Source organism: Aulostomus chinensis, chromosome 12, assembly GCF_037954235.1.
Source record: "Aulostomus chinensis isolate RoL2024-O1b breed Wild chromosome 12, RoL_Achi_v1.0, whole genome shotgun sequence".
Taxonomy (NCBI): domain Eukaryota; kingdom Metazoa; phylum Chordata; class Actinopteri; order Syngnathiformes; family Aulostomidae; genus Aulostomus; species Aulostomus chinensis.
In genome coordinates this window covers 24,291,949-24,304,819 of record NC_141331.1, presented here as the reverse complement: position 1 = coordinate 24,304,819, position 12,871 = coordinate 24,291,949, and the positions used below count along the sequence as shown (strand labels likewise).

The 12,871-nt window shown below is 40.1% G+C and overlaps 1 protein-coding gene and 1 non-coding gene across 2 annotated transcripts; both read right to left on the bottom strand.

The window, feature by feature from the left end:
- Positions 1-5,207: 5,207 nt before the first annotated feature.
- On the bottom strand, positions 5,208-11,318 carry LOC147252529 (uncharacterized). Its single transcript, XM_086219435.1, has 8 exons — positions 11,059-11,318; positions 10,368-10,431; positions 9,291-9,356; positions 8,533-8,737; positions 7,276-8,189; positions 7,109-7,178; positions 6,661-6,826; positions 5,208-5,328 (listed from the first exon to the last, which is right to left on the bottom strand). Exons 1-8 carry the CDS (start codon positions 11,316-11,318, stop codon positions 5,208-5,210), a joined length of 1,866 nt encoding a protein of 621 aa, XP_086075561.1.
- A 1,362-nt stretch (positions 11,319-12,680) lies between these two features.
- On the bottom strand, positions 12,681-12,871 carry LOC147252528 (U2 spliceosomal RNA). Its single transcript, XR_015118851.1, has one exon. It is a non-coding gene; the product is annotated as a U2 spliceosomal RNA (small nuclear RNA).

Genomic DNA, 12,871 nt, shown 5'->3' with positions numbered 1-12,871 from the left:
ACAGTTTATACTTTTGCACTTGGGCCCTCGTTGAGAGTTTATTGCCTTCTAGTTCCATCACAAGTTTTTGTAGAACCTCAAATGTGTAATTCAGGTTTGTTGGATTGTTCCATTCCAGTGGGTACATGAAGCCAAACAAAATGATGAGAGCATTTGCAATGTTACCAAGGTTCTGGAGCACTTCAGCACCTTGGATGATTATTCCAACATCTGCCAGGCCATCTGTGGGCTCTGCACCTTCACTCTTTAAGGCAAAGATTCCCAGGACTGTCTGGTCCATTGCCTCCTGGTTGTGTTCAACATTCTTAAAACTGAACGAATAACCTTCAGTTACAACAAACACACCAGGAAAAAAAATCTATTATTTATCCAACCTCCAATTTTCTGTCCTTCCAGACTACATTTATTATTGTCTGGAAGAATGCAGCACATCCATAAATAATACCTTCAACCAGTCGGCCACAAAATCCTTTTAACATGATTTCAATGAAGGGATTTTAGTATGGCAACATGGCTTGAATTTTTCTATCTGAACTAAAGTTAGCAGGGCTTACTTAGTGTGTCAGGCAATCTGATGCATTTTTCGTGTTGCCCTCAAATCACGTTTGGATCCAAATTAAGAAGGAACTGCTCTGCTCAAAAATGTTGTATACAGTATGTCCCCCAAACCTATCATCTTCTTCTTCTGTGGTGTAGACTTGTCAAAAACTAGTAAAATCACAATCACATTTTCAGTTTCTGAAGATTAATAAAGTAGAAAATGGAGGCCAAAATACTTGCCATGTACTCTCTTTTGAGATTTTCTGGGTACTAATTGAGGTCAATCGAAAGTGCTTTCAGTATACAGGTCCTCCTTGTTTCAACAGCATCGTTCTAAAGCAGAGGACAAGAGAGAGGTGTAAAAGGGGTTATACTATTGCACTGTGTGGCAACTATCAATACAAATGCATCACTCTTGAACCAAACTGCTCAGATGACTAATTTTACCCATGCGTCTTTTTATACTTAAAGGCAGTTTAAGGCACTTTTTTTGTCATGGTGGAATGCACATTCATTTGAGGTACATAAATACAATCAACGAGGGCTGAAACAAAGGCAAAAGGCCTCGTTTCAAGCTGAACTGTACTTTGTTTTGCACGTTGGGAGTGGGCACTGAAATGAAACAGCTTAATATTCAAGCTCAGAGCATTGATAAGTTTAAGTTTTGATATAATTCATTATTACATGGCTGCAGCGTCTCTCCTCTCTGAATCAGTGCAGTTCTGACATACATGTTCATGCAGTACACACACACACACACACACACACACACACACACACACACACACACACACACACACACATATACAGGAGGTCAGTGCATTTGTCTTATCCTGTCTGTCTGATCTGTTGACTTTCTTCATCAGCAGGATGTTTGTCGCCCCAAAACCCAACATCTTTATTTGTTTTTCCTTGTATAAATTCACCTGCAATCTATTTTCACAGCAGAAAGCTGCATGACGTGTTGTCAGTGATGGAGTTTATTAAAGAAGTCGAAAGTCAGGTGATGGCGAATGACATCGACACCAACCAGGTGTACTTTTAAGACTAAACAGCTGCATAAGGAGGCCTGTACATTCAACAGGAGAGTCTGAGTCTCTGTCAGAAACTGTCCGACCTCCTCAGAGCAGAGCCAACAGGTGAGGGAGGAGAGGAGGGCCGACTGATCACTCATCAATCACGGATGCTGTCGTCCTCTTGGACTGATCAAAAATAAAATGCCAAAACCTGAGTGTCCACACAAATCAAGTCTGTGTGTGTGAGTGGAACACCCTGCTGTTCACAGGCTGCTGTCGCTGGTTTGACAGAAAGACAGGGTCGCGTCTAGAAGAGAACCACAGACCCGCGAAAGATCGTGTGAGTTTGATTGTTTGAGTAGAAACAAGCGACACAAATCTCAGGAGAGCTGTGTGAATGAAGACTTTCCTTCTCGACAGACCAAGAAAGATGCACATCTCCGAAAATAGAAAATCATGTCGATGTGCCGGTGTTTTAATGTGGCAGGCCGCCATAAATAAAACACTACTTACTGAGCCACAGGGAGGCACTGAAACACTGATCCCAGACCTGTTGAGATGGAAAAAGTACTCAGATCTTGAGAAAAGCATTAATACCACAATGTAAAAAAAATCTAATTACAATTAAAAATCTTGCATGAAATTGTTCCTTTTTTTGGAAGAAAATCAACATTTTTATTGCTTATGTTGTACTTTAATGGTTCTCTTATTGGTGTTTTCATTACTAAATACAGACACGCAAAAGGAGAAAAAAGTGGCATGTTGGTGAACCGATCCCCTGCAGCACCCTGTTTGTACTTCAGTAAAAAGTAATTTAAAAGCAGTACAAGTAAAAGTACAATCAAAGTAAAGATACTTTACTTAGTACTTTTACATTAGCATTTCATACTTGTCCATTTAAGATTATTTTCTCTTTTGTATAGTAAGCACCATTGCTCTTAAATTGTAGCAAAACGAACGGAAACGGAAAAAAAAAAACGCTGAATGTGCAATACTTCTTATCCCATTACTCGATTAATCACCAGAATAGCGATGGATGACATGATCAGAATCAGAATCAGATATCCTTTATTAATCCCTTGTGGGAAATTGTTGGATTGCAGTGCTCCATTTCACAGTAAAAAACAATATCTAATAAAGAAAAAAATTGAGAATCAAAAATATAAGTATATATCTTTTGTACATACTTACATTTTTACACTGAACAGGATATTTGTATCGCACGATTTAACTCACAAAAACGACTCCATAGGATGGGCTGCATCTGTAGGAATGAAATGAACAGATCCTGCGGATTAGGAGTATTAGTCTCAGAAAGCATGTTGTCAATCCCATGAGTTTCTCTGGCCATCTCCTGACCTCAAGGAACAAATGGACAACAGTAGCAGACAGGATGAAGGGGGGGAGGTGAGGTGCAGCTGATGAACAGGTGATACAGTCGTTGCTGGGATGGGGAAACCATCTGCCCTTTGTTGTTGATGGTATACAGGTTGAGACATTGTAAAGATCAGCAGAGAGCACTCAGCAGTCTTCTCTCCATGCTGCATGCATCAAAGAGACTTGACTCATCACACCGAGTCTGTGATTCTTCAGAGAATTAGCAACTCTCAACGGTCTACAAGGAGAATTTCCCTGACATATTTGGCGACGAGGACGGGATGGACGCTCAGCTGACTTACGCCTGAACCTGGACTGAGGGTCAACTGACGGCAGGAGTCTCATACGACTCAGGGAAAGTTCTGCTCCGACAAACGGAGGACAGGATCCCGCCTGAGGTCAGGAGCAGGTGGCGGACAGCAGACGCGCCATCTATTTTTTTAATGAGTAAGTACAGTGTTATGAATCAATCTCCACACGAGTTGTGTAATTCCTGTGTGGTCGCAACCGTGGGTTCCCATGTAATTCTTGTGTTGTCTTGGAAGTTGGAGGTAAAAAGAAAGAAAAACAAAAAACTAAAAAAGACAAGAGATATCTAAGCAGCAAGAGGCTGTTGAAATCGTGATTCACGTGAAAAGAGCTCATTTTCTCTATATTTATATATATATGTATGCATGTACATATGTATGTATATATATGTTACAACGTTGTGTGTTTGTCTACGTATGTGGTGTGTCTTATGTGTTATTAAGAAATAGTAAGGAGCTCTAGATAATCCTTATAGATATAACCTGAGATGGAAAGAAGAGCGGTTGATGCTAAGGTCATTAAATATATATAGTAATAATATACTAACATTATATATCATAATATAGGATGTCCCATCACAATATAATGGGCGTATGAGTGAAGAACCTATGAGAATAATAAGAAATAAACTTTGTTGGGACTCATTCAGTGTCTAGTATGTTCTCATACTAAAAGGGGTGCGTTGCTCGGACTTTGTCATACAAACTACACGGCTGAAAGAGTTACTGAAAGGTGGTGTGTGGACGATAAGATCCAACCATACTTGTATGGGAAGATCAGGGTGATTGTGGAATGAATCTGTGTGACTGATGAGCCCATTGAGAGTCTAAAGCACTCCTGTCCCAGTAGTGAGTCGGGTAGAATTAAGGGGAACAAAACGGGGAACTTAAAACCATTACCTGACCCTCTTACAGGTCCTGCTAAAATAATGGCAGAAAAATGGAGAATAAATGTGGCTGAGGATGTTCCACTTTGGCACTATGCTACTCAGGAGGTGTTTCCACTGAAAGGCACATTGAGCGCTGATCGTTTAAGAAGGTGTCGAGTATTGTTAGAAGAACACATGAAGGGAAAGAAAGTAGGGAAGACAAAGATGGACTGGCAAGCTTATCAGAAGTGGGAAAGAGAAGCTAAGTCGGTAACAGGATTGATGTTGAAGCAAGAAATGAAAGGAGAGAGTACACTGTAAGAAATTTCACTGTAAAATTACAGTAAATTATTGGCTAATAATTGCATTACTTTCACAGCAATTCGCTGTAAATATTTTCACAACAATTTACCGTAATTAATTCACAGTACTTTACTGTAATTATTCCACAGTAATTTACTATAAAACAACAACACTTAACCGTAAATTCATGGTTGCCATGCCCAAGGAATTACCGTGATATAGCAGTAATTAGCTTCTGACTTACTGTAAAGTAATGTGAAATAAATACAGTAAATTGCTGTGAAAATATTTACGTTGAATTACTGTAAAAGTAATGCAATTATTAACCAATGATTTACTGTAAATTTACAATTTAATAAACAAAGTAATATATCGTAAAATCCATTTGTTAATTGTAATTTTACTGCACCCTCTCACTTTATGCTCAAAAAAGAAAACAGAACGAAATCATGATTTGTTTTCACTTTTTAATCAAGCTTACGATAAGTGCAATATTACATTTAACAGGAACATTCATAGGCAGTTTCCTGGGCAAACATGCTGCCAACATATTCAGAACAAATCGTAAGCATAAGTATAAAATGTGCAACAGCAAAAATGTGCAACACTAAAAATGTAAACAGTACAACCACTCACAGGAAATGTAGTTTTTTTTTGGCTCTTACATAAAATCAAAATGGCTGCAAATGTAATCAAAGGGTCATGACAAAAGGGACACCCTTTACAAACAGCTTTAAAAATGAACAATTTAAAATGTGCAACAGCAAAACCAACATTCTACCTTCTACAACCTTCTACATTGCCTGCCACTCGAAATCTACCAGTTTGCGCGTTAGAGTGCTTATATGTGCGTTGATCCCTCCACGTTTCCTCTTTGTCTTCGAGCCAGTTTCTGGATTGATACCCAGGAAGCATCTGTAAATCAAAAATAAAGTATCAATATCAGGTGATCTTTTATGTTAAACTAGAAAAATTGCATTTCCTAGTGAAAATGCAGTGGGAATGTTCATTGCTGAAAAGAAAAACGCTGCTGAAAATGCATAAATCTCACATAAAATGCCTAAGAGTAATAGCAGTAATAGAAGTAATCGTAATAGTTGTAATAGCAATGGTAGTAGTAGTAGTAGTAAAAGCAATAGTAGTAGTAAAAGCAATAGTAATAGTAGTAAAAGTAATAGTAACAGCAGAAGTAATAGTAATAGTAGTAAAAGTAATAGTAATAATAGTAAAAGTAGTAGTAGTAATAGTAACAGTAGTAATATAATAGTAGGAGTAGTAATAGTAATAGTAGCAATAGTAGTAATAAAAGCAGTAGAAGTAGTAGCAGAAGTAGTAGAAGCAGGTTTGAAGATTTCTCCCATAGACTTCCATTGTAAAAATTGGTTAAAAAGTTTTACAGTGTAAAAACTATAAAAGTTAGAAAGCTGAAAAGTAATAGCTGCAATGTCCTAAAAGAGCGTTTTGATAGTCGAACGGTTTTAATAGCATAAAGTATGAAGGAGCTGAAACGTGAATAATAATAATAATAATAATAATAATAATAATAATAATAATAATAATAAGGAACAGAAGAACAATAATAATAATAATAATAAAGAATAGAAGAACAATAGTGGGAATGCTATGAGCATAATAACATAAATGCACCCACTATTACTGAATCACTTTTGGCTGGGAAGTTTAATTTTATGTTACTTGTCAAAATATGGTTTTAAAATTCCAAGGTCAAAAATATACTGTGTGCAAAAAATGCATACATTTATACCCTTGAAGGATCTATCACCTGGTGTTTATATCTGTTTTAGTCGTTCAGAATAACTGAAAATGGCTTATTTTCAATATAATAAGTGATCTGGGGGGAGGGATTTTAGATCTGGTATCAGAATCTTGGGTAAGTCAAAGATTAGTAAAAAAAACCAAAAAAAAACAAACAAAAACGGATTTTGAAGCATTATTAGGTTTTTTTTGTAGTTTCAGTTTAAAAAAAACTCACACTTATACCCTTAGCAGACATTTTTGTACCATAAATTCCCATTAGAACCACAACTTTTGATTGCAGGGCTACAACAGTAAAACAAAACAAAACAACAAAAAAAAAGAAAGAAACAAACAAATGTTATGAATTTGAGCAACACCATGTCTGCTTTTGTGTGTGTGTGCGTGCGTGTTAGATTTTCATTTTTGAGTGAAAAAGGGTGTCAACTAAGGATCCAATAAAATGCTAATTTTGAAATTACTATACTGTACCTCTGAGTAAACTCCAAAGTGCAGGAACTGTCTTCAGGATACTGAAGATTCAGATTGTAGAAGCTGGCTAAAAGCGCAGCCAACCCGCTCACGATGTTGCTGTGTGGTCCCATCACCACTCGTTCCTCAGTCGACAACATCCACGCCCTTGGCTTCATCAGGTCACCTGAAATGAGCAGATGTGTGCTGTCATAAAGATGTGGAATGCTGAGTGTGTCACTGAGATGATCAGCAACATTCAATGCTCAAAGAAAAAATTATCAGAAAAGCTCAGAATCAGAAGAGATGGTGATAAGATACAAGATTTAGCAAAAAAATGTTCAAAACACCAGTCAGCCAGTTACGTACAGTAAGTAAACATATGTAATGACTTTAAAATCATTAATAAAATATTCACAGTTTTCACATTTTTCCTACAAATATAAAGTTCAAATCAAACTAACAGAACCTTGTACAATCAAGCAGGGGGTGCTTGGCAGCTCCTGTGTCCTTTGTACATCAGCGGCAGTGGCACATGGCTGTAAAATAAGATCGCTGTATCATACATCTGTTGCAGCAAAATTTGTGCTTACTTATGCAATCACTACATGCTTATTTATCTTTTTAACAACTTACATCAGTCTCAAGCATGATGGAGGTTTTGGGCTCTTTGAAGTATGCCTTCAGGAGTAGAAGGACACACACAGCTTTGTCTGATGTCTCTGGCTCATAATCAGCCAGGATTTCTTCAATTTTGGGATGACGGCTGAGTTCCTGGCAGAACCGAATGATGGTACTGCCTTTGTTGTTCATGGCCTCGTGCATTTTAACAAGGATGGGGACATCTGTCAGCAGGCCGAAGTGGGTGTAAAGGCCTCTCTGCGAAAACAGAAAAGGCCCCTTCTCAATGTCTGCAACCGCTGGTGCAGGGACACTGTTTAGGTACTGGCGTTGGATAACATATGTCTTCTCCATCAGAGCTTCTGCTGTCTCTTCCCCGCCCATTCCTTTCTCCGAGTATATGTTAGACAGTTGGTTTTTGATTTCATTCAAGCTCTCCGTAGTTTCTCCAGATGGGAGTTCTGTGGGACTCCACCTCACACAGCCGTACTGATCCACAGGGCCTCTTGCCATCAGTCTGCCCCCCTCTACCACTGCAGTGCGTGGTTGTTTTTCTCGGCGATGCCGCGCAAGGGTATTTTTTCTGTTTTTGTATTCCACTCTTGCTTTAATTTGTTGGAGAAGAGAGTGACTGCCATCTCCAACAATATCACCTTTCTTCCCGACATCAGCAAAACATTTAGGGTATTCCCGTACAATGCTCCGGGCGACGGTGTGACATATTGCTCTTGTTGGGTTGAGATCATGCTCAAACATCTGGTCAACAACTGCCCTCACCATGTCCTTTCTGTCCCCTGGTGATGGTCTTGCTTGATTTGACAATGCTTTTCGAATTGCTGCTGGCATCCTGTCCCATCTGACCTGAAAGTCTATATACCATGGCCTGCCAGCCAGTGGAGATGAAGGCAAAGAGGGGCTTGAACTTCTTGCTGAACTCGAGGATGGGGGATCAGGAGTACTTATGAGAGGGGAGGAGGGGACAGCAGCATATTCGATTTTAACTACTGGAAGTGCTAGAAGTGAGAGGACAAGAAAATATCAATAAGTAAATGGGAGGCATGAGATAAATATATTGCTGAAAAAAGTGTAAATTAATAAAATAGTTACATTCTGCAATTTTTGCTATTTTACTGCTATCATAGGCCAAATATTCATCATGACCCACTCATGCTCTAATGAAAATAGAACATTTTCAAAAGCTTCAAACTGTTATTTGAAATTGGTGGTGCATTTGGTCAACTTTCTTAGAGCAGTGTGTAAATGTGAATTTACCTTCATACTTAAGGCCATTCAGCAGCTTACGGAACTGGATTGGTCGAAGGCATCTCACCAGATCATTCTCTTGAAGTAAAACAAGGTCTGCTCTACTCTCAACACCAAGCTCTTCCAACACCTCCAGCAGGGATGTAAGAGTTTGAGCAGAAAGGCCGGGTAGATGTGTTGAGATTGCTTCCTCTATGTCTTCACGATTCATGTTCTTTAAGACAGGAGGGAGTGACAGACAAATTGATTACAGCAATGTACAGTCTTCAATTAATGGAGCTTTATTTATTATAACAGTGGGGGCCCTAAGAGTGCCATCACTAAGAGGAACAATTCCCATCTTAGTTTGTTTCCAGTTGCAATACCTCTGTTCATTAATCAAGGGTAAATGTCATCTCAATAAATTAAAAATAAATAAGCCAATTTTACGAGTTTCAACTGTACTATGAAAATAGAAATTAAACCATACATTTGTTCCACTCCCATAACTTATAGACTCTAAACACACTGTGTGTCACGCTGGCTTTGGCTCCAATTGTAAGACCGACACTTTGAACTACAGCTCAACAAAATATACTTGATATTTCTATTCGGATGGCGGCTAAGTGCATTCCAAAAATTTTGAGGTACAAGTCATATTAAATAAACAGCAACTTTGTGGTAAGTTATGAATATAACAGAATAATGTAGCTTGATACGCCACCAAATGCCTCATCAAATTACACACCATACACCTTTTTTTCTCGCAACTTAAAGTTATTTTTTACCTCAACAGCCTGCTCCAGTATTGAGGTGTCCTGTCTGCTTTCGTCACCTGCCTGTTTATACTGCCTCTGAAAAAGCATGGTGAAGAGCAATTAGTGACAGGTCAAACACTTTGTAAGCTGGAAGAGGATAGTAGTCAAGCAAATAATCATGCTTGATGCAAACGTAATGCTCTTGGGCTTTGCCTAACTCAGAGTAGATTCCCATGTCTCTCAACTTTACATAGGTGTGTTTCTCCGTCACAAAGTGCACACAGTCATGACAAATAATGACTAGGTTTATTTCCCCAGCATAAAGTTCTTCATCACTGCTCCCAAGCAAAAGGAACATTCCTTTTTTGTAAAGAGTGCCTTTAACTGTGACACTGTTACAGGCCATGGCAGACTGTGATTCAAACTCGTAACTGGCAACAGATGACCTGATCTTGTCATTGTAAGCATTTACAAAAAACTCTGTACCCTTCTCTACTTGTATAGGTGCAGGAAAAAGGTTGCCTGCACTCAAATAGGCTTGCAGAAGTTGGTGTCTCTCGGCCAGAGTTTGGCAAATACTTTTGAAGTTTTGTAATTTTCTGGCACACTGCTTGAAAAATGTGTGTTTGCTTTCAAACCTGAGAGTCCACAGGCGAATAAGCGGGCCAAAGTGTATGATCAGCTCTGGATAGTGGCACAAATAATGGTGCTTAGGCTTCAGGGAATGATCAGGGAAGTGCTTTTTCCTGTGAAATATGTACTCTTCAATGATGACTTTCAGATAGGCTACTTGGCTTGCTGTAATGGCTGGTGCACAGACAAGTTCCACTATCTCCCTCAACTGCAAAATAAGCTGCCAAACCTCATTGTTACAAGGATCCTTGATCCTGTCTCCCACCAAGAGAGGTAGTAGTCTTAGCAGGCACCAGTTTTGAACTGCGTGCCCACTTAATCTCTCACTTCCAGGGAGGACATCTGCTGGTTTGTCAAAGCCATCATTTCCTTGGTATTTGAATTGGTTCTTGCACCGATATAATTGCAGGTAAGTAAAATGCTTCTCCTTGACTAACTTGCTGATGAACAATGCAAGGTCATAAGAGACAATACCCTCAAACAAGGCATGGCCTCAGCATGGTGGAAGGCCAGGTTGATAGACATGGAAATGAGCCAGCTGGTTAAAAGGAGAGTCACACTTTATGCCACATACTGAGTCAGTGACAGTAGTTCTTAGATGTTGCAAGTGACTTTGGTAAGATTGTTCTGTTCTGGGGGTTCCGCACAACAGGGGTTCATTCAAAAATGTGGTTCTGTCTACCTCACAGTAGCGACAGAAATGATCAGCCGAATCAGCTGAAATTTTCTAAAAAGCCACCAATAGAATGGGATCCCAAGTTATCTCCTGAAATGGCAACCAATGTACCTTTTACAACACTACTGTCGCTTGTCACAGTACCTCTCTCCTCCAGGACTTTAAGGTCCTTGATAAGTGGTTCCAAAACTTTGTTCATCCCAAAGTACTTGAAGTCCTGCTCCCTACATAGGAGGACGAGTTGCATTTGATTTAAACTGGACCTGTTGTGAGGCAAAATGTCAGTCGGAGTTGAGTACACAGCCAACACTTTGTGTTTTTTTTTTCCCCGAGCCAAGCGGATTGACAACTTCAAATGCATCTTGGTAGAGTATCACACCGACTGAGGATGTTTCAGTTTTCAACAGAAGATTACTTTTAACTACCTCTCCATCCCTAACATCCTGGTAGACATTAACTGTGGAGGGCTGAATGCGCGTTGCGGCATACTGTTCTCGCACAGACTCATTTTTGAACAGGGCAGCCAATGTCTCCTGTACAGGTACATATTGAGCAAAACGTTCTTTACCATTTTCATCATTTCCCAAGAACACAGGCACAGGCTCAACATAGTGGAAACTCTTTTTAAAAGCATTCTTCCTCTTAAAATCTGTGCTCAGAACTCCTTTGTTATAGATCTTCAGTAGATCCTCTCTGTTAATTTCGTCAATAATGTTGCTTGTTGTGGTCTCAGGAATTCCAAGAACCATCAATTTTTCACTAAGAATGTTAAACATGTGTGACAGGCCAATTTCATGGGCATTTTGAAAGTCCTCAACGATAGTTTGAATAGTACTTACTGGTAACAATAACTTAGCCTGCAATTTCAAGTAGAGAAGTGTTAGGTTGTGTAGGAATAGGGCTTCGTCCACAGCAAATGGAACTTCTGGTTCATGTTGTTCATCAGAAACATCTGAACATGAGGGCCCTGGTTCAGGCTCACTCAAAGGCTCTGTAGGAACAGACTTGTGTAGAACCAAATCAATTAGATCATCTACACGCCTACCTCTATGCTTCCTGGAAAGGTGCGAGTCAAAACTGGATGGAACTGTGAAGCTGGAGTCACAGCCTCTGAATGGACATTTGATTTCCAATCCATCTTTTGTGTGTGTCTTCAAATGCTTTATAAGAGAGGTTACAGTATCACACTTGAAACTCTAGCTGCAAACTAGAGCATATGCAGCAGGTCAATGATCTAGCCACAATATCAACTTTTTATTGCATCATTTGATGGCTGTAAAAAAAAAAAAAAGTTGTTTAGGCCTAAAAGACAAACACCCTGGTAACAAGCCATTGATGGATCAAGAAATGCTTGGAAAAAATAAAAAAAAATAAAGCACAAACGTTATATTAGCCTACGTGCTGCTCTACTGAGAACTTCACATTCAAGATGAAAGAGAAACGTCAGCTGCGCAGGTGTTTTATACCGTATCAAACCAACTATCTAACTTTAGTTGACAGTTGAGATTCCCACATGTGGGGAATTCACCAGGGGCAGCACAGCCCCAGTGCAATGGCGTGGCCTCTAACCGCACGCATCGTGCCCCGCAGTAAAAAAAACAATCTCCGTCCGCTTTCACCCTTGGATGGAGCGTTGCGACCATGAGAGCTGTCAACGCTAGCGGCCCAATTCCTAAAGACTGAAGGCAGCAACCTGGGCTTTCACATTTCAACATCAGGTTCACAACCCATCTCTGGGCAAAACACGCACATTGAAGGTTCAGGTCTTTCAGAGTGCATTCCAAAGCCTTTTGGGAAAGGCTCCGAGAGCAGTGCCGTCAGCGGACCTCCATCCTTATCTGGAGTGCAAACGGAGCCACAACTGGACACCCAGCGGCAGCGCGGGCGGAAATCCAGCCCCGGCCTCATGTGCAGCACTCGAGAGTTGGCCTGAAGAGCACGGGATTTGCTCCTGAAAAAAAGGGGAGGGGCCCGCACTGTTCCTGGAAGGCCATTGCGGCCGCAGGCTGAGGAAAAGCTGCAGTGCAGGAGATGAACCCCGCTCCGACTTTGGGTGGGGCAGGTGAACCAGTGCCTGGCGGAGGTTCAATTTGTTTCCGACAAGAAATGCAAGGCATTGCACCACTCCTGGAAACACTGCAATACCAGGTTGAGGCGTGGAAAGGACGGAGCAAGCTCCCGTTCCACCTTCCTGTTCCAAAAAGCAATTTAATATATGGTTCCCAGATAGGGAACGTACCAGATATTAAACTGATAAGAACAGATACTACACTTGATCTTAGCCAAAAGGCTGAGAAGCGAT

Coding starts and splice junctions, on each gene's coding strand:
- LOC147252529 (XM_086219435.1), bottom strand. CDS start 11,318: ATGGTTCTTGGAATTCCTGAGACCACAACAAGCAACATTATTGACGAA. Junction 8,738..9,290: donor TACTGGAGCAGGCTGTTGAG/GTAAAAAATAAC, acceptor CCTGTCTTAAAG/AACATGAATCGTGAAGACAT. Junction 5,329..6,660: donor ACTTTGGAGTTTACTCAGAG/GTACAGTATAGT, acceptor TTTGATTTACAG/ATGCTTCCTGGGTATCAATC.